At 46.6% G+C, this 22315-nt stretch overlaps 2 protein-coding genes across 2 annotated transcripts; both read right to left on the bottom strand.

Annotated features, from left to right (window-relative positions):
- Positions 1–10542: 10542 nt before the first annotated feature.
- On the bottom strand, positions 10543–14886 carry LOC123096576 (putative receptor protein kinase ZmPK1). The gene has a single exon (XM_044518343.1). The coding sequence runs from the start codon at positions 13960–13962 to the stop codon at positions 11425–11427; it is 2538 nt and encodes an 845-aa protein (XP_044374278.1). The 5' UTR covers positions 13963–14886; the 3' UTR covers positions 10543–11424.
- An 898-nt stretch (positions 14887–15784) lies between these two features.
- On the bottom strand, positions 15785–20867 carry LOC123096575 (glutamine--fructose-6-phosphate aminotransferase [isomerizing] 2). The gene is made up of 11 exons (XM_044518342.1): positions 20548–20867; positions 19947–20119; positions 19412–19523; positions 18926–19065; positions 18099–18260; positions 17220–17541; positions 16879–17129; positions 16676–16790; positions 16317–16572; positions 16072–16240; positions 15785–15976 (listed from the first exon to the last, which is right to left on the bottom strand). The coding sequence occupies exons 1-11, from the start codon at positions 20780–20782 to the stop codon at positions 15893–15895; spliced, it is 2019 nt and encodes a 672-aa protein (XP_044374277.1). The 5' UTR covers positions 20783–20867; the 3' UTR covers positions 15785–15892.
- Between the last annotated feature and the right edge of the window lie 1448 nt (positions 20868–22315).

Below are 22315 nucleotides of genomic sequence, written 5' to 3'. Positions count from 1 at the left end.
CGTTATTTTCTCACCTTCACAGATGATTTAAGCAGATATGGGTATATCTACTTAATGAAACATAAGTCTGAAACATTTGAAAAGTTCAAAGAATTTCAGAGTGAAGTTGAAAATCATCGTAACAAGAAAATAAAGTTTCTACGATCTGATCGTGGAGGAGAATATTTGAGTTATGAGTTTGGTCTTCATTTGAAACAATGCGGAATAGTTTCGCAACTCACGCCACCCGGAACACCACAGCGTAATGGTGTGTCCGAACGTCGTAATCGTACTCTACTAGATATGGTGCGATCTATGATGTCTCTTACTGATTTACCGCTATCGTTTTGGGGTTATGCTTTAGAGACGGCCGCATTCACGTTAAATAGGGCACCATCAAAATCCGTTGAGACGACGCCTTATGAACTGTGGTTTGGCAAGAAACCAAAGTTGTCGTTTCTTAAAGTTTGGGGCTGCGATGCTTATGTGAAAAAGCTTCAACCTGATAAGCTCGAACCCAAATCGGAGAAATGTGTCTTCATAGGATACCCAAAGGAGACTGTTGGGTACACCTTCTATCACAGATCCGAAGGCAAGACTTTTGTTGCTAAATTCGGAATCTTTCTGGAGAAGGAGTTTCTCTCGAAAGAAGTGAGTGGGAGGAAAGTAGAACTTGATGAGGTAATTGTACCTGCTCCCTTATTGGAAAGTAGTTCATCGCAGAAACTGGTTTCTGCGACGCCTACACCAATTAGTGAGGAAGTTAATGATGATGATCATGGAACTTCAGATCAAGTTGTTACTGAACCTCGTAGGTCAACCAGAGTAAGATCCGCACCAGAGTGGTACGGTAATCCTGTTCTGGAGGTTATGCTACTAGACCATGACGAACCTACGAACTATGAAGAAGCGATGGTGAGCCCAGATTCCGCGAAATGGCTTGAGGCCATGAAATCTGAGATGGGATCCATGTATGAGAACAAAGTGTGGACTTTGGTTGACTTGCCCGATGATCGGCAAGCAATTGAGAATAAATGGATCTTCAAGAAGAAGACTGACGCTGACGGTAATGTTACTGTCTATAAAGCTCGACTTGTTGCAAAAGGTTTTCGACAAGTTCAAGGGATTGACTACGATGAGACCTTCTCACCCGTAGCGATGCTTAAGTCTGTCCGAATCATGTTAGCAATTGCCGCATTTTATGATTATGAAATTTGGCAAATGGATGTCAAAACTGCATTCCTGAATGGATTTCTGGAAGAAGAGTTGTATATGATGCAACCGGAAGGTTTTGTCGATCCAAAGGGAGCTAACAAAGTGTGCAAGCTCCAGCGATCTATTTATGGACTGGTGCAAGCCTCTCGGAGTTGGAATAAACGCTTTGATAGTGTGATCAAAGCATTTGGTTTTGTACAGACTTTTGGAGAAGCCTGTATTTACAAGAAAGTGAGTGGGAGCTCTGTAGCATTTCTAATATTATATGTGGATGACATATTGCTGATTGGAAATGATATAGAATTTCTGAATAGCATAAAGGGATACTTGAATAAGAGTTTTTCAATGAAAGACCTCGGTGAAGCTGCGTATATATTGGGCATCAAGATCTATAGAGATAGATCAAGACGCTTAATTGGACTTTCACAAAGCACATACCTTGACAAAGTTTTGAAGAAGTTCAAAATGGATCAAGCAAAGAAAGGGTTCTTGCCTGTGTTACAAGGTGTGAAGTTGAGTAAGACTCAATGCCCGACCACTGCAGAAGATAGAGAGAAGATGAAAGATGTTCCCTATGCTTCAGCCATAGGCTCTATCATGTATGCAATGCTGTGTACCAGACCTGATGTGTGCCTTGCTATAAGTTTAGCAGGGAGGTACCAAAGTAATCCAGGAGTGGATCACTGGACAGCGGTCAAGAACATCCTGAAATACCTGAAAAGGACTAAGGATATGTTTCTCGTTTATGGAGGTGACAAAGAGCTCATCGTAAATGGTTACGTTGATGCAAGCTTTGACACTGATCCGGACGATTCTAAATCGCAAACCGGATACGTGTTTACATTGAACGGTGGAGCTGTCAGTTGGTGCAGTTCTAAACAAAGCGTCGTGGCGGGATCTACATGTGAAGCGGAGTACATAGCTGCTTCGGAAGCAGCAAATGAAGGAGTCTGGATGAAGGAGTTCATATCCGATCTAGGTGTCATACCTAGTGCATCGGGTCCAATGAAAATCTTTTGTGACAATACTGGTGCAATTGCCTTGGCGAAGGAATCCAGATTTCACAAGAGAACCAAGCACATCAAGAGACGCTTCAATTCCATCCGGGATTTAGTCCAGGTGGGAGACATAGAAATTTGCAAGATACATACGGATCTGAATGTTGCAGACCCGTTGACTAAGCCTCTTCCACGAGCAAAACATGATCAGCACCAAGGCTCCATGGGTGTTAGAATCATTACTGTGTAATCTAGATTATTGACTCTAGTGCAAGTGGGAGACTGAAGGAAATATGCCCTAGAGGCAATAATAAAGTTATTATTTATTTCCTTATATCATGATAAATGTTTATTATTCATGCTAGAATGGTATTAACCGGAAACATAATACTTGTGTGAATACATAGACAAACAGAGTGTCACTAGTATGCCTCTACTTGACTAGCTCGTTGATCAAAGATGGTTATGTTTCCTAGCCATAGACATGAGTTGTCATTTGATTAACGGGATCACATCATTAGGAGAATGATGTGATTGACTTGACCCATTCCGTTAGCTTAGCACTCGATCGTTTAGTATGTTGCTATTGCTTTCTTCATGACTTATACATGTTCCTATGACTATGAGATTATGCAACTCCCGTTTACCGAGGAACACTTTGTGTGCTACCAAACGTCACAACGTAACTGGGTGATTATAAAGGTGCTCTACAGGTGTCTCCGAAGGTACTTGTTGGGTTGGCGTATTTCGAGATTAGGATTTGTCACTCCGATTGTCGGAGAGGTATCTCTGGGCCCTCTCGGTAATGCACATCACTTAAGCCTTGCAAGCATTGCAACTAATGAGTTAGTTGTGGGATGATGTATTACGGAACGAGTAAAGAGACTTGCCGGTAACGAGATTGAACTAGGTATTGAGATACCGACGATCGAATCTCGGGCAAGTAACATACCGATGACAAAGGGAACAACGTATGTTGTTATGCGGTCTGACCGATAAAGATCTTCGTAGAATATGTGGGAGCCAATATGAGCATCCAGGTTCCGCTATTGGTTATTGACCGGAGACGTGTCTCGGTCATGTCTACATAGTTCTCGAACCCGTAGGGTCCGCACGCTTAACGTTTCGATGACAGTTATATTATGAGTTTATATGTTTTGATGTACCGAAGGTTGTTCGGAGTCCTGGATGTGATCACGGACATGACGAGGAGTCTCGAAATGGTCGAGACATGAAGATTGATATATTGGATGACTATATTCGGACACCGGAATGGTTCCGGGGGTTATCGGATATATACCGGAGTACCGGGGGGTTACCGGAACCCCCCCCCCCCCCGGAGGCTATTGGGCCTCATGGGCCCAATTGGTGGAAGAGGAGAGGAGGCCAAGGGGCAGCCGCGCGCCCCTCCCCCCCCAAGTCCGAATTGGACAAGGAGGGGGCGGCGCCCCCCCTTTCCTTTCCCCCTCTCTCCTTCCCTCTCCTCTCCTAGTCCAACAAGGAAGGGAGGGAGTCCTACTCCCGGTGGGAGTAGGACTCCTCCTGGCGCGCCTCCTCCTGGCCGGCCGCACCTCCCCCTTGCTTCCTTTTTTTACGGGGGCAGGGGGCACCCTAGAGACACAACAATTGATCGCTTGATCTTTTAGCCGTGTGCAGTGCCCCCTCCACCATAGTCCACCTCGATAATACTGTAGCGGTGCTTAGGCGAAGCCCTGCGTCGGTAGAACATCATCATCATCACCACGCCGTCGTGCTGACGAAACTCTCCCTCAACACTCGGCTGGATCGGAGTTCGAGGGACGTCATCGGGCTAAACATGTGCTGAACTCGGAGGTGCCGTGCGTTCGGTACTTGATCGGTCGGATCGTGAAGACGTACGACTACATCAACCGCGTTGTGCTAACGCTTCCGCTTTCGGTCTACGAGGGTACATGGAACTCTCCCCTCTCGTTGCTATGCATCACCATGATCTTCCGTGTGCGTAGGAATTTTTTTGAAATTACTACGTTCCCCAACACATGTCCGTGGGAGAATCCCTTGGTTCTCATAGTCTGCATTCATTTGCAGAGTTCTTACAGCGACACATCAATTCTCCTGAAGCCAGTTCCTGTCTGTCCAGCAGACGGAAGCCATTCACAGTCTTCAAGCCTTTCAGCTTGAATATAATGGCCACTGAGAAATCAGCTAGAAAGGGCGGCAGGCAGTGCCGTGGGGATACAGCTAAGGATTTGCCACCAGATCTCTCTGAAATGTACAAGACAAATCCCGAAGAGAATTACAATCAGCGCAAGACTCGAATCCAATGGATTCGAAGATATTGGGCAGAAAAATGGTTCCAATACAGATTTGTGACTGCTGAATATGCTGAAAGAACGCCATCAAGCGACCATGGGGAGATATTCTATACAAAAATCTTCAGCCCAAGTCCAAGTCCGAAGCCATTGCTCAAGGTTTCTATCCTTGCATGGTCCTAGGACCACAGCCAGAGAATGCCGACCCATCATCACTGTTATGGTGTCACGACGACAATCTGTTCAAGCGTAACTATAAGTTTGCAAAAGATTCTGCTGTGAAGAACAAGAAAGCATTTGGACTCGACTTCAACCCTGGTCCATCTGCTCCAAGGGCTGATGGCACCCGTGATGCCAATCCAAACGTCGTCGGCCCCTTCTATAACCTCGAAGGCCTCATCACTCACATAGCAGTATAGGGGGCCGCTGTGGAGCACTCAACTGATGATGCAGATTCTGATGAAGCGCCAGCTCCACCTAAGCCGCAGAAGCAGAAGAAATCAAAGGCTTCAAAGCCCTCTGCCACACCAAAAGCTTCGCGTGAGAAGCCATTGGCAACTGCACCTCCTGAACTCAGTGTGCAATCTGAAGATCTCTCTCGTGTCTCCAAGAAGACGGAGAAGCCCATGAAGATTTCTGGGCATGAACTAACTCCAGCTGCCGTTCTGCGGAACAAAAATGAAGCCATTGATCTATCAAGCGACGAAGATCTTGGTGATGATGCCCTTGAGCTGCTAATCAAGATCAAGCAAGAGGCAGAGATCTTCAACGATTTGCCCCTCTTTTATGTGGATATTCTAAACAACTTCATCGATGAGTGGTTTGACAACCCGAGCCTCAACATTGATGATCTCCAGCTGCCAGTTGACATCAGCGCCACCTTCCACGGAGCCATTGCTAATGAGTTGGCCTTGGCTCAGAAGATTGTCGATCTGAAGAACAAAATTGATTATGAGAAGGCTCACTTCAAGAAGAACATGGCCAAGCTCAGCATGGCTGATGTTCAAAGCTTCAAGCAGATGCTACATGACCTCAAGGAAGAGTTTCACAAGAAACATGAAGAAGCAAAAGGTTCAAGAGAGCGGATAAATACTTTGCAGAGAAATGTGCTCAAGCACACAATGAGGAAGAGAAGCGCAAGGCACTTGGGCGTCCTGGCATTGATCCCAAGATGGCTGCCAAACAGAAGAAGAAGTCTGCTGTGGCCCAAGCTGAAGCATCAAGGCAGGAAGCACCTCGCATTGTCTTCCCTGCCAGCATGACAGGCTTGAAGCCTAAGGTCCCCACAGCAGCTTCAGAGCTGAAGAAGACAAAGACAGCTGAAGCCAAAGCCAAGAAGCGCAAGCACAAGAATGTTTCTGATGATGCTCCATCAAAGAGGAAACTGAAAAAGGCTTCAAAGAAAGAGCGTGCTGCGGCCTCTGAGCCTCTTATTGTCGAGCCCATTTCGGTTGCTCGTCCTGCCTCTACAAACCAAGAGCGTCAACTTGTGATCCACGAGCCTGCTTTCACAGAGGCTCCTGAAAATGAAGAAGTACCAGCTGTTGACCCCGTCACAGCTGAAGACATTGGTCGTGAAGACAATGTAGATGATGATGAAGTCCTTCCTCAAATCGAGCACCAACTGGTATCATCGCCTGTTCTTATGAACAGCGAACTCATTAGCATTGGTCGTCCCTTGACGCCAATTGCTCAAGATGATTCGTGGGCCGATCGCCCTCAAGACTCCCCCTTTCATGATGAAACTCCAAGAACTCCACCACCTCAAGTCACCTCTCCGGTGCTTGACGACGATAGCTACATGGTGCAGACCACTCGATCACCACAGGCGTCACCCGCATTTCGCAGGCTTCGCAAAGGCCCTAGGCCACAGGTCACCATGTCGAGCATTCCAGAAGGAGAAGTGCAACAAAGCTCAGTTGCACGCCAAGTGTTCCCTGAAGCCGCTCCCACTGCGAATGTCTCCGTGTCTGAAGCTAAAGCTGCTGAAGACATTCCAGCTGCATCAGCCGATGACAATCAAGAACCAAGACAAGAAGAAGAAAGAGTTGCCACACCCCCTCTCACTCAAGAAGTCGTTCTCGAGGAGAATGTGACTGTGCCCGACCCTCCTGTCATTGAGGACACGGAGGTTGAGAACACTGAGGCTGCCACACACACTGCTGAAGCCAATGACGTTGTCATGGATGAAGACAATGTTGCGCCTGAAGCTAGTGTGCAACCTGAAGCCACAGTCAATGCCGAAGCCACTGTTCCAGCCCCAAGGCCTCACACAATTGAGCAGGCCTATAATCGTGGTGAACTTGTCACGGTTCGGTGGCCCATCATGGTGCCTCCCACTGCTTCAGGACCTCAATATGACTATCATGTGGAGCAGAGGCCACAGGTTCAGAAGCCAAAGCCCAGGCTACCAAGGCTTCCAGGTACCGCAACTTCACCAGGATCCTTCAGTGTCAACAGCTTCAGAGCCCACAACACCTTCTTCGATAGCGCCAAGAATCCATACTCGAAGCCAAAGATCTCATCTGATCGCTTCTGGAGCTATCAGCAGCGCAACTATTATTCATGTGTCTTATACAATCAAGAGCGAATCTTTCAACACATGCGCCTTGATTGTGAAGCTATTACTGGGCTGCCCTGTCTGGAAGAAGCTCTTGACTGCTTCAGGGAGGTTGGTCTTCTATAGTTTGTCACTGATAAAGTACACTGGAATGAAGAGCTCCTACTGCAGTTCTACGCCACACTTCACATTCGTGGCCACAACAGGGATCCGAAGAGATGGGTCCTTGAGTGGATGTCAGGCGATGTACACCATGAAGCCAAAGCTCAAGACATTATTGAGCTTACTTCCCTGCCCACTCCAGGTGAACTCTATGAGCCTGGTTGTCAGCTACACCAAAATGAACTGCAGAGTATCTTCCAGCGGCCTGAACCAAATATGAGTCAGATGCTCAGCATGATGAAGCCATTGCCTCAAGATGCTGATTATCCCAAGGAATTCTTCGTCAAGGACCTTGAGTACCTGCCCTGCACAATCTATCATATTTTGAGGCGTACTCTTTGGCCCATCAAGGGAAACTCAGCTGAAGCCAAACTTGAAGGAGCCATGAAGACTTTGGTGTTCTATATTGTCAATGGCATCAGATTCAATTCTCAGGATTTCTTCATCAAACAACTGGCTGGATCTGGAATTGATCTGTTTGGCTTGAAGTTTTATGCTCCATGGGTGATGCGCCTAATCAAGCTTCACTCCTCTGTTGATTATAAGCCCTCAGCGCGCAACCATCTTGTCTTTTTGCCTGAGGTTGATATGTCTGTCGAAGCCATCTACCCTGAGCCTGCCAAGGAGCCACTTTATCTTCATAATGTTGATCGCCAAAGCTTCACGCAACCAATTGAGGGAGTTCTTGCTGCAACTCGGATCTATGGAAATATGCGTGCACCTCATCGAGAGCACAAGAACGCATTCTTGTGGCCTTACATCAGAAACAGGATAGACACAATGACTGGCTAAAGCGTCAGATGCAGAGCCTCTTGGTGGACGTTAATCGCATTCGCAATCTTGCCACCAAGAACGCATTCGTAGCACATGAAGCCTGTCGCGGTCTTGGAAGAGTCTTACATTGCTATCCTCTGAAGACGATCTTCGCGACGATGGCTTCACAGAGCGCTTCAAATTTGATTCCACGCCTCCCCAGAATGCCGTTTTGCGTCGGACTCCTTCCATAGAAGACTATGCGTATTCATCTTCAGCTGCAACTGTTGTTGCGAGAGTCGTCGATGAAGAAGATGATGCCACTTCACCAACCATGGCTTCGCCGCGTCTCGACACTGCACCAGGCCCTTCTGCACCACCAAACTCCAACATCGACCCTGTGCCATCATCTGCTCCTTCTGGGAACGAGTAGATGCTCTATGTCTTCAAACCTTTTTGGTCATTACTGACAAAAGGGGGAGAAGCATATGAGTTGATAGTCTTCAAGCGGGTCATTATGGGTGGTTGCACCATATTTTGCTAAGTGTTTACAACTCTCGTCTTTTGATACATTTGGTTCTTCGGTTGTAACACTTAAACTCGATGGTCGTCTACTACTTTTTTCTGCTACTTTGTGATGCGATGATAAATTCCGCATGAAGTCATTCCGCAGACGTCCATTTTTCATTATGCATGTCATTATCTTCGCTATATCTTTATATGCATGATGAATTATCTTCATAATTTGAAGAGGATCTCCACAAAGTAAAACCTGCCATGTGCATTTGCATTCAAAAGCAAATTACTTGTATGCACATCTTCAGGAGGAGCCTTTGCTACTTATGAAGACAATGCCTTAACCCTTAAACGTTCACATACTTTTATCCCTGTTGAAAACTTCAACCAGTTTGTCATCAATCACCAAAAAGGGGGAGATTGTAAGTGCATCTAGTGCCACCTCTAGTTGGTTTTGGAGTATTGACGACAAACTTGGTTGAGGGACTAATGTGTCTGTGAGAATTGCAGGATAACACAGGTAGTAGTCCCATATTGATTCGGTTTACCTACCAGAGATGACCCCTAAAAATGTGTGAAGACATTGAAGCCAATGGTGGTTGTGAAGATATTCACAATGAAGATTATGACTCGAGAAGACATTCACGTGAAGACTATGGAGTGCGAAGACATAGTTGTTTCGTAGTTTCCTTTTCTTCTTTGTTGAGTCATAGGAACCACCGCACTGTTAAGTGGGGTCCAAGTGAACAAAGTCAGAGTGACTGAAGGATGCTCAACCAAATCCTATGTCTTCAAGCGAAGACAATGAGAGAAAATCTTATCTAGAGTTGGATGAGTCAGCTTTACTTGTAGCCCAAGTCAAGTTGCCGCGTGTGTTTGAAATATGACCTTGGACACGTGTCAGTTTCTTAGTGACCCAGGGTCATTTCGGACAAATCAGGTCAGGTTGCCTCCTGGCTATAAATAGCCCACCCCCTACACCATAAATTGATGGCTGCTCAGAGTTAGTACACGGCTTTTGTCGTTTGAGAGCAACCCACCTTCGAAGCATTTGAGAGAGAGATCCTTGCGAGGACAAAGCCCAAAACACCCAGAGCCAAAGAGTGTTAGGCATCACTGAAGTCTTTCTGTCCGCGTGATCTGAAGACTTATTACACTTGAGGATTGTGAATCCTCCAGCTGGTTAGGTGTCGCGTTCTGAGCATCCAAGAGTCATTGTGGATTATCATTGAACGAAGTCTGTGAAGGTTTGGAAGTCTGCCTTGAAGACTTACCAGAGTGATTGGGCGAGGACTAAGTGTCCTTAGCTCAAGGGGAATAAGGTGAAGACGCGGTCTTCTGAGTTAAATCTCAGCCTCCCTAACCAGACGTATAGTTGTCACAGCAACTGGAACTGGTCCAACAAATCCCTGTCCTCCCCAAGCAACTAGTTCTATCTCCTATCTCTCTTTACTTACAGTTTGTCTTCGTGAAGTCATCGCCTGCTTGCATTATCTGATTGACTTCACTGTGTGAAGACTGTTGTTGTTTGGCTTCATACTATCTTTCATCCTGATCTATACTACCTAGCTGCTAATAGTCTTCGTGCTTTCACTTCATTGCTTACTTGACTATGGCTTGTCTAGTGTAGTCTACCTTCCGCTGCATATCAATAGGTCCATTTCTATCATTTGTCTTCAAAGCCCCCGTGTTTTGAAGACTTTCATAAAAATCGCCTATTCACCTTCCCCCCTCTAGTCGATAACTAGCACTTTCAGGGGGGCAACAAATTCTTAGATTAGAGGAAGCAATGCACAAAAGGATAGGTGTCTAAACTGAGGAATAGTAGTCACTGGGGGTACATCTATCCCATTGCCCTTCAATGATTAATACTGGCGAGATGCCCATACGTCGCCAATTCCCTAGGGCAAGAGGGCATGAGAGAAAAATGTGGGCAACATGCTTGAGTTGGTGATGACACCGACAACACTCACTTGTAGACGCAGTATGTCTACACAAGAAAGTTTTGCTTTGGAGTTTAACCTATTGCAGAATAGAAACCGTGCAAAGATTGTTCTCTTTGGTGCAACTTTATAGCCAAAATTAGATCGAACATTAGCAAAAAAAATTGCCTTCTTCTAGCGTTAAAAGGTTATATGCATGCTTGGTGGAGAAGGGTAGCCCCTGTCGAGGAAGCGCTCATCATTATTGTGAAAAAGGTGAAAATCCTACAACAAGGATAACAAAGCATGCAACTCCATGAAAATCATGTAAACCTTTGAATAAACAACCAAACATTTTGATCCCAAACTCACCAACGCGGACGTTTGGCTCCTAGGTGCAATGGCACCAGATAAACAACAGCTGCACCAAAGAGTTAAAAAAAATACTTTTAACAAACGTCATCGGTTCCCATGCTCGAATTTTCGTGAAAAATGAAATCGTGCTCTGGGAAAAGAAAACAAAAGAAAAGACAGAACCGATGCTCTACAAAGAATGTTTTGGAGGTTCGATTTTGTCTTTTTCGCCTAAAACATCATGTTTCTTCATGAAAACACATGCGAGTACAACACTCGACCATGTTTGTTAAAATTTTAGAATGATTTAACTTTTCTGCTATTTTTCTGTTCATTCAAATGCATGTGGTGTCCAAGCATTTTCACCAACTTAATTATCCCATAGATAAATCCATTTCGCCGACGAGCATTTCCAGACGGAGGGAGTTTAATACAAGTTCAATATTTGCTACAGTTACTTTCGGTCAATATTTTGTACGCTGAATGATGGGCACTTTTGGGGCAAAGCAAAGACTACGTTTGGCAGCACAGTATTTTATGGAGTTTTCGGAGAATACGGTTATCACCAAGAGTGAGCAAAAGTGTTGAGTACACGAATTACTGATCGGCCAAAATAAAATAAATAAAGTAGACGTCGTCTGTTCCAAGGAGAAGGGCGCAGATCACCTTTGGGTTCACGCATCTTCAACGGAGACGAGCGCCTGCACCACCGCGCTCATGCTCGGCCGCCGGTTCCTGTCCTCCTCCAAGCACGACAAGGCAACACCAACCACCACCTTCACCTGCGCGCGGTTAAAGTCGCCGGCGAGCCGGCCATCCACAAGATCATCCACGCTGCCGGAATGCATCTTTTCGCTCACAGCCTTGGCCACGGCCCTGACGTCCGTATTCTGGTCGCCGTCCGCCACCCTGACCCCTTTCACCAGCTCCAGCAGCACCACGCCGAAGCTGTACACGTCGACCTTGTCGCTGATGGCCAGGCTCGACACCCATTCCGGCGCCATGTACCCCCTCGTCCCCCTGATCCGCCGCGACGGGTTCGCCTCCCGCACTAGGCGAGAGGCGGACCCGAGGGGGCGGCGGTCCAGCAGCTTGGCGAGCCCGAAGTCGGTGATCTTGGGCTCCAGATCACGGTCCAGCAATATGTTCTCCGGCTTCATGTTGCAGTGGATGATCCACTCGAGGCACTCGCTGTGCAGATAGGCGAGGCCCCTGGCCACGCCGACGGCGATCCGGAACCGCTGGCTCCACCCGAGGACGTCGTCGTGATCATCGCCGCCGTCACCGTCGCCGTCTTCGTCCAAGAACAACATCGTGGCGAGCGAGCGGTTCTCGATGAACTCGGAGACGAGGATGCGGTGCTTGCCTTGGGAGCAGCAGCCGATGATCCTCACCAGGTTCTTGTGGTAGATCCTGCCGATCACGCTCAGCTCCGCCTGGAACTCCTCCTCCCCGTGGGAGCGGCTCACGCTCGTCGTCAGCGCCTTGACGGCCACGATCCGGCCGTCGTCGAGAACGCCCCTGTACACCACGCCAGACCCGCCGCGGCCGATCTCGTCGGCGAAGTTCCCCGTGGCCTTCTTGATCGCAGCGTAGCTGTATCTCTGGAAACTTGTGGTGAGGAGGATGAGTCTGTAGCCTTCGTCCATGGGGTACACCGGGGAAGACCGCGTGAACAGTCCCTTCCTGGAGAAGAGCAGGCAGCCGAGCCCAATGACAACGGCCTCCACGACGAGCAGCGCCGACAGGAACCCGTACAGGTACGGCCACACCGGTTTCCCCGCGGCGTCACCGACGTGCTTGTGTGACAAGGCGGAGGCGTTGAGGAGGACCTCCTGAGCGGCGCGGTCGCCGCAGCCGGTGATGTTCTCCTCAAGGATGGCAAGGCCGCCGTGTACGTGCGCTTGCCATTGGTGGACGTGGAACTCCGGGACGACGAAGTCGACCGGGACCTTGATGTACACCGTCCCCGGCAAGCCGGGGAACGTCCTGCCGTTGAAGAGGACGCTTTTGAGGTAGCACTCCATGTTGGCCTTGTGCTGGAACGCGACGCATGCGCAGTTGGTGCGGCACCTCCTGGCGCACTCCGCCAACGGCATGATCTCGCCGTCGTTGAGGTCGTAGCCCCAGAAGTCGGAGTGCGGCAGTGCCATCAGCCTCGTCGGCGTCCGCGTCGGCTTCCCGCACTGGCGCTGCCGGAAAGTCGGCCGGCACCCCCTGGTCCAGTCGCCGGGGTCGGTTCGCTCGTGCCCCGGCGCGCAGGCGCACGAAGGCGCCGGCGCGTAGAGGCACACCGCGTTGGCGCCGCAGACGCCGTGGATGGTGCAGGGGTTGCGGAACGCCATCCACGACACCGCCCACGTCCCCGTCGCCGCGTCCAGGCTGTACGCCCTGAGGTTGCCGTCGGCGTCGAGCGTGAGCCGCCTCCGGACACCGGCGGCGGCGAGGTCGGCCGCCTGGAAGTTGGCGTTGTCGCTCGAGAGGAAGTTGCCGAGCGCGTCCATGGCGGCCTCGCGGGTGAAGTTGTAGATCCTGCGGTTGTTGGCGACGTAGTTGTTGTAGGGGTTGGGCCAGTAGATGCTGGAGAAGTTGCCGTTGTCGTAGAAGAGGGAGAGCATGGCGTAGTCGCTGAACCCGAGGCTGTAGTAGCCGGAGGAGAGCAGCCTGTCGTCGCGCGACGACACCAGGCGAGTCGTCGCGGTGAGGCGCTGCGTGGGCAGCAGCGTGTCCGTGGGGAAGTGGAAGCTCTGCCAGAGCGCTCTCCCGTCGGCGTCCTCCACGACGAGGTTGCCGGTGTCGCGGAGCTGGGCGCGCGAGGCCGTCGGAGCGCCGGCCACGGTGGAGTTCCACACCGGCTCGCCGTCGTAGTCGGTGAGGATGAGCGCGCCACCGCGCTTATCTAGCGTGAGGCGCGAGCCCGTGCTGTGGACAGGCCGCGTGCGATCGGCGGTCCAGACGACGGAGCGTTCCTTGGCGCGCGTGAACCAGATGGAGAAGGTGAAAACGGTGGAGGAGACGCGGTAGAAGCCGCAGGCGAAGGTGCCGCCCGGCGAGCGCAGGAAGTCGGTGGCATAGTCCTCGACGGCAATAGAGGCGCCCCGGACGAGGCTCTCGCGCGCCGCCGCGACGGCTGGCGGGCATGGGAGCAACAAGCTCAAACCACTGACAGTGATCAAAAGCACCAGGACGAAGGGTCTCATCGACCGTACCATCACTAGAATGTTGTTGATTTGGACAGGTTAGTGAAGATCACTGTTCATATGTACTACGGAGTGATCAGGTCAAGTCAAACAGGTTTATTTTATGCATCCACGGTGATCTAAGAAGATGAGATGGAATTTCTTGGGAGGTAATTAAGCATCGTGTAATAAACTAGTGTTCACTGGAGGTTCCGTTGCTGTGATCTGATTATTGTATAAGCATCACGAGGAGTTTAGTCGGTCGGTTTGGTTGAATCTGACTGGAACTCTGATGCTTGAGCTCAAAGAAAGCTGACGAGCAAAGATTGGCTTTTCACACCACTTGTCCAGTTGTCCTGTCCATGGTTCTGCGGCAACAGTGTACTATAATGCACTGGTGGTGGTTATATTGGCAAAAGTTAATTTCAGTCAGCTCTTGGTTTGATGATCTGTAGCGCTGACTCTCTAGACAAATGGTCTAGACAATCTCACTGTATGGACACTATACAATATACACAAGGTGGTGCCTTGCGGGCTCGGCACATCAGCCAATGGAAAAGCTGCACGCAATTTCAGTTCTGGGACACCTTGCAAAACCGGAGTGAGTCAATGGATCGTCATCAGTAGGAAATAGCTGACATATACTTCGTAATCAGTTGGCCAATCAACACAGTGTAATGCAATGGTAACCACCTCAGGCATCTTGCTTAATCATCATCTACTAGTAAATTAGTTACGCTACAGCCTACAGTAAAATATTTACACAACCCGGAGGCAAACTTCGAAATCACTAATTAAGGAGTACTCGTGGTAAAGAACACTCCAATTTCCCAAGTCACGACAAGTGGCGCACATGGAGCGCGCCACTTGTCGCAACCTGGGAGTTTTTCCTTTTTTCGTAAATCCGTTTATTCAAAACGTTTTATCTCTTAAACCGTGCGTCCAAATCTCGAACCGTTTTCATCATTGAATTCTTCGCGTCAAGATCTTCAAAATTAGATCCCATGTTGATATGTTTTGACGAATTTTTTTTCAGAAAAAAACGGACGAAAAAATCAGGCGAAAAAACCGAACCGGGAGCACGGTTTTTTCCCTTTCCGAAAGAGGCACGCCCGTGCCTCTCGCGAAATCACAACCGTGCCTTTCGTGGAAGCAAAACCGTGACTCTCGTGGAAGAAAAAAAACAGAAAACGCGTTTTTTTTCGTTTCCGAGAGGCACGGGCGTGACTCTCGCGAAAGCACAACCGTGCCTCCCGCGAAAGCAAAACCGTGACTCTCGCGAAAGAAAAAAAAACAGAAAACACGTATTTTTTCCCTTTTCGAGAGGCACGGCCGTGATTTTCGCGTAAGCACAACCGTGCCTCTCGCGGAAGTAAAACCGTGACTCTCACGAAAGAAAAAGAAAAGAAAACGCGTTTTGTTTTTCCCTTTCCGAGAGGCACGGCCGTGACTCTCGCGAAAGCACAACCGTGCCTCTCGCGGAAGCAAAAACCGTGACTCTCGCGAAAAAAAAACAGAAAACGCGTTTTTTTTTCGTTTCCGAAAGGCACGGCCGTGACTCTCGATAAAGCACAACCATGCCTCTTGCGGAAGAAAAACCGTGACTTTCGCGAAAGGAAGAAAAACGCGTCTTTTCGCTAATTTTTTTTAATCGAAAAGCTAAGAAAGACCGGGGGAAACCAAAACGTCGAAAAAACCGAAAAAAAAACCGTTTAAAAAGCCGAAAAAGCGTGTGGAAAAATAAAAAACAAAATCCGAAGGGAGCGTCCAGAGCGCGACACGTGGCGAATGGCTGAGAGCGCGCCAAGTGGCGCTGATCGTTGCGAGGCTCCCGAAGCGCTCGTTAACTAGTTGCTCCCGGCAAACACTTGCTTCTTTTACTTATTTGTTCTCTAAAAAAATATGATTTCGTTTACTTTGTGTGTGTGTGGGCGCGCGCTGTGGCGCAGCCCTGTGGTATGCTTTACTGTGTAGTCACGCTCTTGGCCAGATTCCTTGGCTGGTCGACATCGAATCCACGGAGAACAGTAAGGTGGTATGCGAGCAACTGAATCATGAAAAGGAAATGAAGCTCGTCGGTAAGTAAAATCAAGATATAGCACAACGGACAACAAAGGTTTTGGGATACGATTGACACCAAACCTGCAACGGAATTATGTTGATCACTGGCTGGAGACAGTCAGCGACCTCTGGAACCTGAATGACCCTGCATGATGCACTAGGACCGACCGCGGATATGTCCCCTTCGGAGCACATTATGATCAGACGCCCCTTGCGAGAAAGGAGCTGCTGAATCACCGACTTTTGCTTGCTGCAAGAGGAGGATGAGAAGGACGCCATTATCAGATGATCAGCAAAAATAGATCGACCTCTGTCAAAGCGCTTGCCTGAAGCACGAGTCGCGTGTTGCGATGACGATGATGGGAAGGTTTTCATCCACCAGTGCTAGTGGCCCGTGCTTCATCTCGCCAGCAAGCATGCCTTCGCTGTGCATCAGCGCGACCTCCTTCACTTTGAGAGCACCCTCTAAGGCAGTGGCATAGTTATAACCTCTTCCAAACACAAGGAGTGACTCTGAGTCGATTAGTGAAGATGCGAGATCCTTCATTTCAGCATCAAGCTTGAGAACTTCACTGACATGGCCTGCATCGTAAAATAATACTTCAAGCAGTGTTTCAAATCGTGATTGCGAAACGACACTTTGCTTGACTACTACATGGTAGGTTGTTGATCCAATTTGTCGTACTTGGAAGACTTGAAAGACCAGTGATTATAGACTCCCTTCTAGGTTGAGTGGATAACTGATCAGATCCAATAGCCAAGGCTATCATCGCCATGACTACTATTTGACTTGTATAAGCCTGCAAGATTGCCACATACTGTTATGTTAGGAAAAAAATGCCTAAATTTTGGTAAAGTACTGCAAGATGAACGTGTACTGAAACCTGCCTTGGTGCTGGCAACACCAATCTCACAACCAGCATTGATATGAATTCCACAATGTGTTTTTCTTGACAGCGTGCTCCCCACCGTATTTGTAACACCAACACAAAGTGCTCCCTTCTCTAGTGCATACTCAAGAGCTAGGAGGGTGTCTGCTGTCTCCCCTGACTGGCTCACAAAAACTGCAGTGTCCTCTCTGTAGATGGGGCCTTGTCTGTCCAGCAAGTCACTTGCAACCTCCATAGTCACAGGAATACCTGCGGTGCAAGGAGTACTAGCTAAATAATTATTGCACTGGTGATAAAAAAAGATCATGAGAAACAATTGGACAAACTGATAAGACTTACCGGTAAGTTCTTCTACAAAAGGCCGTGCAGCTAAGGCAGCGTTATAACTAGTACCACAGCCAATGAAGATTACTCTTCTATTGCGTCTGAGTGTTTTGAGGTGTTCCTTCAGTCCGCCTAAAACAACTCCACTATCCTTCAGTCTACCTCTCATGGTTGTTGTCAGTGAATGCGGCTGTTCATGGATTTCTTTTTGCATGAAGTGGTCATAGCTTCCCTTCTTTATTTGCTCCACTTCCATCTCTAGAACAGACAATGCTCGTTGCACAGATGCTGGCTTCTCTTTTTCCTTGTCAAACCTAAGGATAGACACACTACCATCCTGCAGTGTCCACATTGTTAAAACTTGGGTAAGATGTCAAGTATAACACTTGTGGAAAAATGACAGAATTGCTGCACATAGTGCGTTTTCATCACGCCTTTTCAAGTCAATGGAAAGAATCACAGTAAGAAAATACAGTTGATGGCTAGCTAGCTGTACAGTTTTTGGTTTTGTTTTCCCCTTAACTTTTGGCTTTGTTCTTTCTTCTTTGCTCTGGCTAACCTAGGGTGCTTTGGTTTTTTTTTTAGTTCCTTTGGATGTGCAACTCTTGTGCCATCTTGAGGCTTCCTTCTAATATTAAACAACACACATTTGGGTGCGTGTTCGAGAAAGTAAAAGAAAATACCAGACTAAGGTCGTGAATTTCAATTATATTTCTTACGCGTCATAGTACATAGCATGCAAATAAGACTAGCACTGATGAAGAGTAAATAAACTAAGGTCCAGAAAATAAGGATACTCCAGAACCATGCTGATTAGAAATAAAGGTGGACAAAATAAAACAGAACCACATGCAGACTAACAGATGAAGCACTTAACTAATGAGTAAAGAGTACCTTAATATGAATAATTTCATTGTCTTCAATAGCCAAATAGTTCTTGGTGTGCTCTACAATAGCACATAAATCACTGGAGAAGAAGAACTCCTTGGGGTTTCCATTTGTTGTCAGGGATTTGACATTCTGAAATGACTTTGCGCGATTTTGATCACTTACTTCCTGATAATACAGAGATACTAGTCATGATTTGTGTAACTATGAAATAGGAATGTCAACACAAATTGGGGGGATTATGCGATCCATAAGACTGCAATAACCAATAACAGATAGGCATATCATTGCGAAAATGGTTAGGCGATTAGAATGATTACTTGTATGTCATAACCAAACTCTCTAGAAGATCAATCTGCTACTGATTACCATCTACTGCTCAAAAAATACTGAATCATGTGGAATCAAGTATTTGACTGCAGACCTATGACGAGTTCAAGGCTAAAACAACAATTATAGGTCATGTGCCACGAAAAAGGTAAAATTGAATATTGCGTCAGTAATGTACATCTCTACTTAGCAGGTGGCGACAGCCGACAAGCCTCTTACAGATAAATGAAAAGTGACTTCGCATCATTACATGAAATGCCACTTATAGTGCACATGTTAGAAGGCTTATTAACTTTTAACAGCAAACATCATAGGCCCGAGCACAGCATATACTCTTGCACAAAACAGAAAACCAGTTTGTTGTTGGAATAAAGCAAGTGGAACCAAATGAAAATATCAAAAATGGAAATATAAGTTAATTTTGCACTTAAATTTCGACATTATGTTTGCTTTAATTGAATATATCTAATAGTTAAAAGTAAACAAGGATGTTATTTGCCTACATTGACAACAAGTATCAGCGTGCTGCCTCGTTTGCATGCGATCAGCTCATTGGGGTAGTGTGGACTTTTAAAGATAAGTGCATAGGCTCCTTCGAGCTGCCTCATGACTTCCATGACAACTTGGCTAAATGTCATATCACCTGAGAAAATGAACAAAATCTCAAAACAGCCTTAACTACAACTAATACAGAGCTCAGTCAACAATGATTTTATTCTGTAATACTATGATGAGTGCTCTTGCATTAAAGTATGTCTCCTGCTACATTCAAGGTAATGTATTGCCAAAAAAGTTTCCTGGTGACCACAAATAGTATAACAGGTTTATACGTTATTGCCAAATTTGGTTCCTAGGTGGCAGCATAGTATACTTCTCCAAAGAAACAACTCAATGGAAACTAGGGAAGAACTGAACCAGATAAAGAACAAGCGGTTAATCTTGTCACAGTTTGCTATGACAACAGTATTACATCTTATAGAGCATAATACCTTCTCCATCACGAGCCTGGTCAAAAACGAACTTTGCTAGCTTAGGGATGACTTCTGTGTCGGTATCAGACTCAAAGGTGAACCCGTGTCGAACCAGTGTCTCTTTCAGAATCTGGACAGATACACCAAATATCAAATTAGAATGGAAATTATCACGTGTTACCATATGATGTCACATTGACTCGATGCTTGAATCATAGGTCTTTGATGAGCATATTATCATATTTTGATGTCTCACATTATGTATTGCAATTCCAACAAAAGCTTTTGCCATATGGTGCAAACAACCAAACTAAGGAGATTCTTTGAAACTACAAGATTAATTCTCTTGAAAACGCACACACAAAGGAAAATAAGGAGAGAATCCATTTGGAGGGATCAGAACATGAGATTTTGGCACAAGGAGCCACTTATTACAGTCTCCACTGGCATAAGTTCATAGCTGCATGTGCATTCTACAACTGCGATGATAACAAGGTTCAAATACTACACAAATAAATTCTATATGCAATATCACAGAACAGAGTAAGCAGACCTCATAGTTTGTGATAATTCCATTGTGGACGACCAAGAACTCATCGCCCGCGCCAGAGGATTGAGGGTGGCTGTTCATTGGGGCAGGAACGCCATGCGTAGCCCACCTGGTGTGAGCGATTCCAGCATGAACGGAAAATGTGGCATCCAGGTTCACACACTTCTCATCAACCTCTAGAAATCAGACGCCAAACAGCCCTTAAAAGCTAGACTAATTGGGTAAGTTTTAGCTTCTGTTGTAAAATTACCAACGCAAGTAGGGAAAATGGATACAGTAAAATTATTTGGAAATAAAAAAAGCAAGGAATTTAAGGGAGGAATTGCATAAAAGAGTTGACAAGCGGTATGGTCTGATAAACCCATATACTTCATCCAACCGGTTAATCTCATTTGGAGCTACGAGGGTCCAGAATTATGCGAGTTTGGGATTTTAATATCAACCTCCAAAATGAGTACAGGACATCCACGATCCTTCATTTTTCTCCCAAAATGTGATATGAAACCTAGTCCAAACGGACGTGTAAAATCCTGCCTCTGGCCGAGGAACAACCTGTCCTAAACTGAAAATAGTTGCAGCAGGGTCAGAAGTAGAAGGTACTCACCGGAGTAGACGGATCGCACGAGGTTATCGATCTTTCCCTCCTGGCAGAACACGAGTGGCGGCGCCCCCGCGTACGCTGCCACGGAACCAGGCGGCGGGAGGTCCGCGTCGAGGGCTATGCCGGACGAGTCGTAGCCGCGGTACTCGAGGCGGCGGAGGCCGTTGAGGAGGACCTCGAGGACATACCGTCGGTCCCGCGGCGCACAGTAGTTGAGGTAGGCGAAGATCCCGCACATGGCGGGCGGCAGGTCTTCTAGAAGGTTCTGCCGCGTGCTTGCGCGGGCGAAGACGACGTTCGAGGTGGAGGATACAGAAGAAGGAGGCGTATTTTAGGTGGGAAAACAGTTTACGTCTTTTCTCGTCGAATACGTGTTTGCTGACTATACGAGCAAACTTAAATTACTCTATAACCATATAAAAAAGTACACAGGATTATCAAGGGCGTCCTATCAAGCCTACTAATTGGATCCAACAATTCGTATCACATCAAAAGTTTGCCACACAAACCAATATGTGAGACTAAATGTTATGCTAGATCTGCCTACCCGCTCATGTTCTAACCTGCCCCCCACCCCCGACATAAATCACTACCTAGCTCGATCATGATCACAATCAACGTGATCTCCATCTCATGGCGTTGCCCTACCTTTGGTCCCATTCCATCCCATGGCGTTGCTCTAACTCTGGTGCGCATTCGACCAGCTGGATCAATCTGCTATGTGCATGAATCTGCTTCTCGTAGAACCGATCAGGTTTTTGACTCGGGTACTTGTACCTCTTCAGAAAAAAAACCCGCTTCAAGTCGGCACGTAGGTGCGTGCCTCCATCGGAATAGGGGAGCATCACCGGTGATTTTTTTTTAGATTCCTAAACCAAGTATAATTGTGAAAATAGTAGATACTTACACGAGGGGAATTTTTGATCTATGGGGACATATGCATCCTATATAGGAAAAAATGGTAATTCAACAAAAAGTCAAAAATTCCTGAAAATATTTTTGAAATAAGCTTGACCTTCTATTGTACTCGTGAGAAATAAAATACCCCCAAAAAAATATCCTTTGGACTTCTTTTCAAAAAAGACAAATTTTTGGCTAAAATAGTGTGAATAGTGACCTATAATAGCAAATAAATTTTGTCTTTTTTGCTGTGAGGTCAACTTTTGTTTTTTTTCGTCGAGATTTATATATCAAGCAAAAGTGAGTCAAGTGTTTTGTCGAAATAGTTCTTACCTATTTTGACTTTTTATTAAAATATTTTTAAAAATCCCCATATAGGGTGCATATACAACCAGGAACCAAAGTGTATTTCCCATACTTACACTCATTTCTGATTCGTGTTTGAGACCAAAACATGAATCGGTGTCCCTGGTCATTCCTGCAGAAAAATGATTCAGCCTTGTCATAACACTGATATAAACTAATACATTCTTATTTAAAAACAATTCACTAAGGATATCGCATGTCTTGAAATGTACCCTACCTTCATATGTCCTTAAAAGAATTCTAAACTAGCCACATGTGATAAGCAACCTTTTCATATTACTTTGCATCATGGAATGGTTTAATGATTATATCTCCAAGAAGTTAACATAATGCATTTGTAATATCCTAGTTCTGGCAGCAACTAAAAAACTAATAAAATCTTGAAGTACACCTTCGATCAAGGTCTCTTGTATATCTTCCTCTAGTGAACAACCACTGATAATGCAGCCAATGCCATCACCGTGATACTCTTCATAAGTTGCAACGTGGAAGTAGCACATGTCAG

The sequence above is a fragment of the Triticum aestivum genome, chromosome 4D (assembly GCF_018294505.1).
Source record: "Triticum aestivum cultivar Chinese Spring chromosome 4D, IWGSC CS RefSeq v2.1, whole genome shotgun sequence".
NCBI classification, from domain to species: Eukaryota; Viridiplantae; Streptophyta; class Magnoliopsida; order Poales; family Poaceae; genus Triticum; species Triticum aestivum.
Note: the sequence above shows the minus strand (reverse complement) of the source record. Positions and strands in the feature narration are given on the sequence as shown.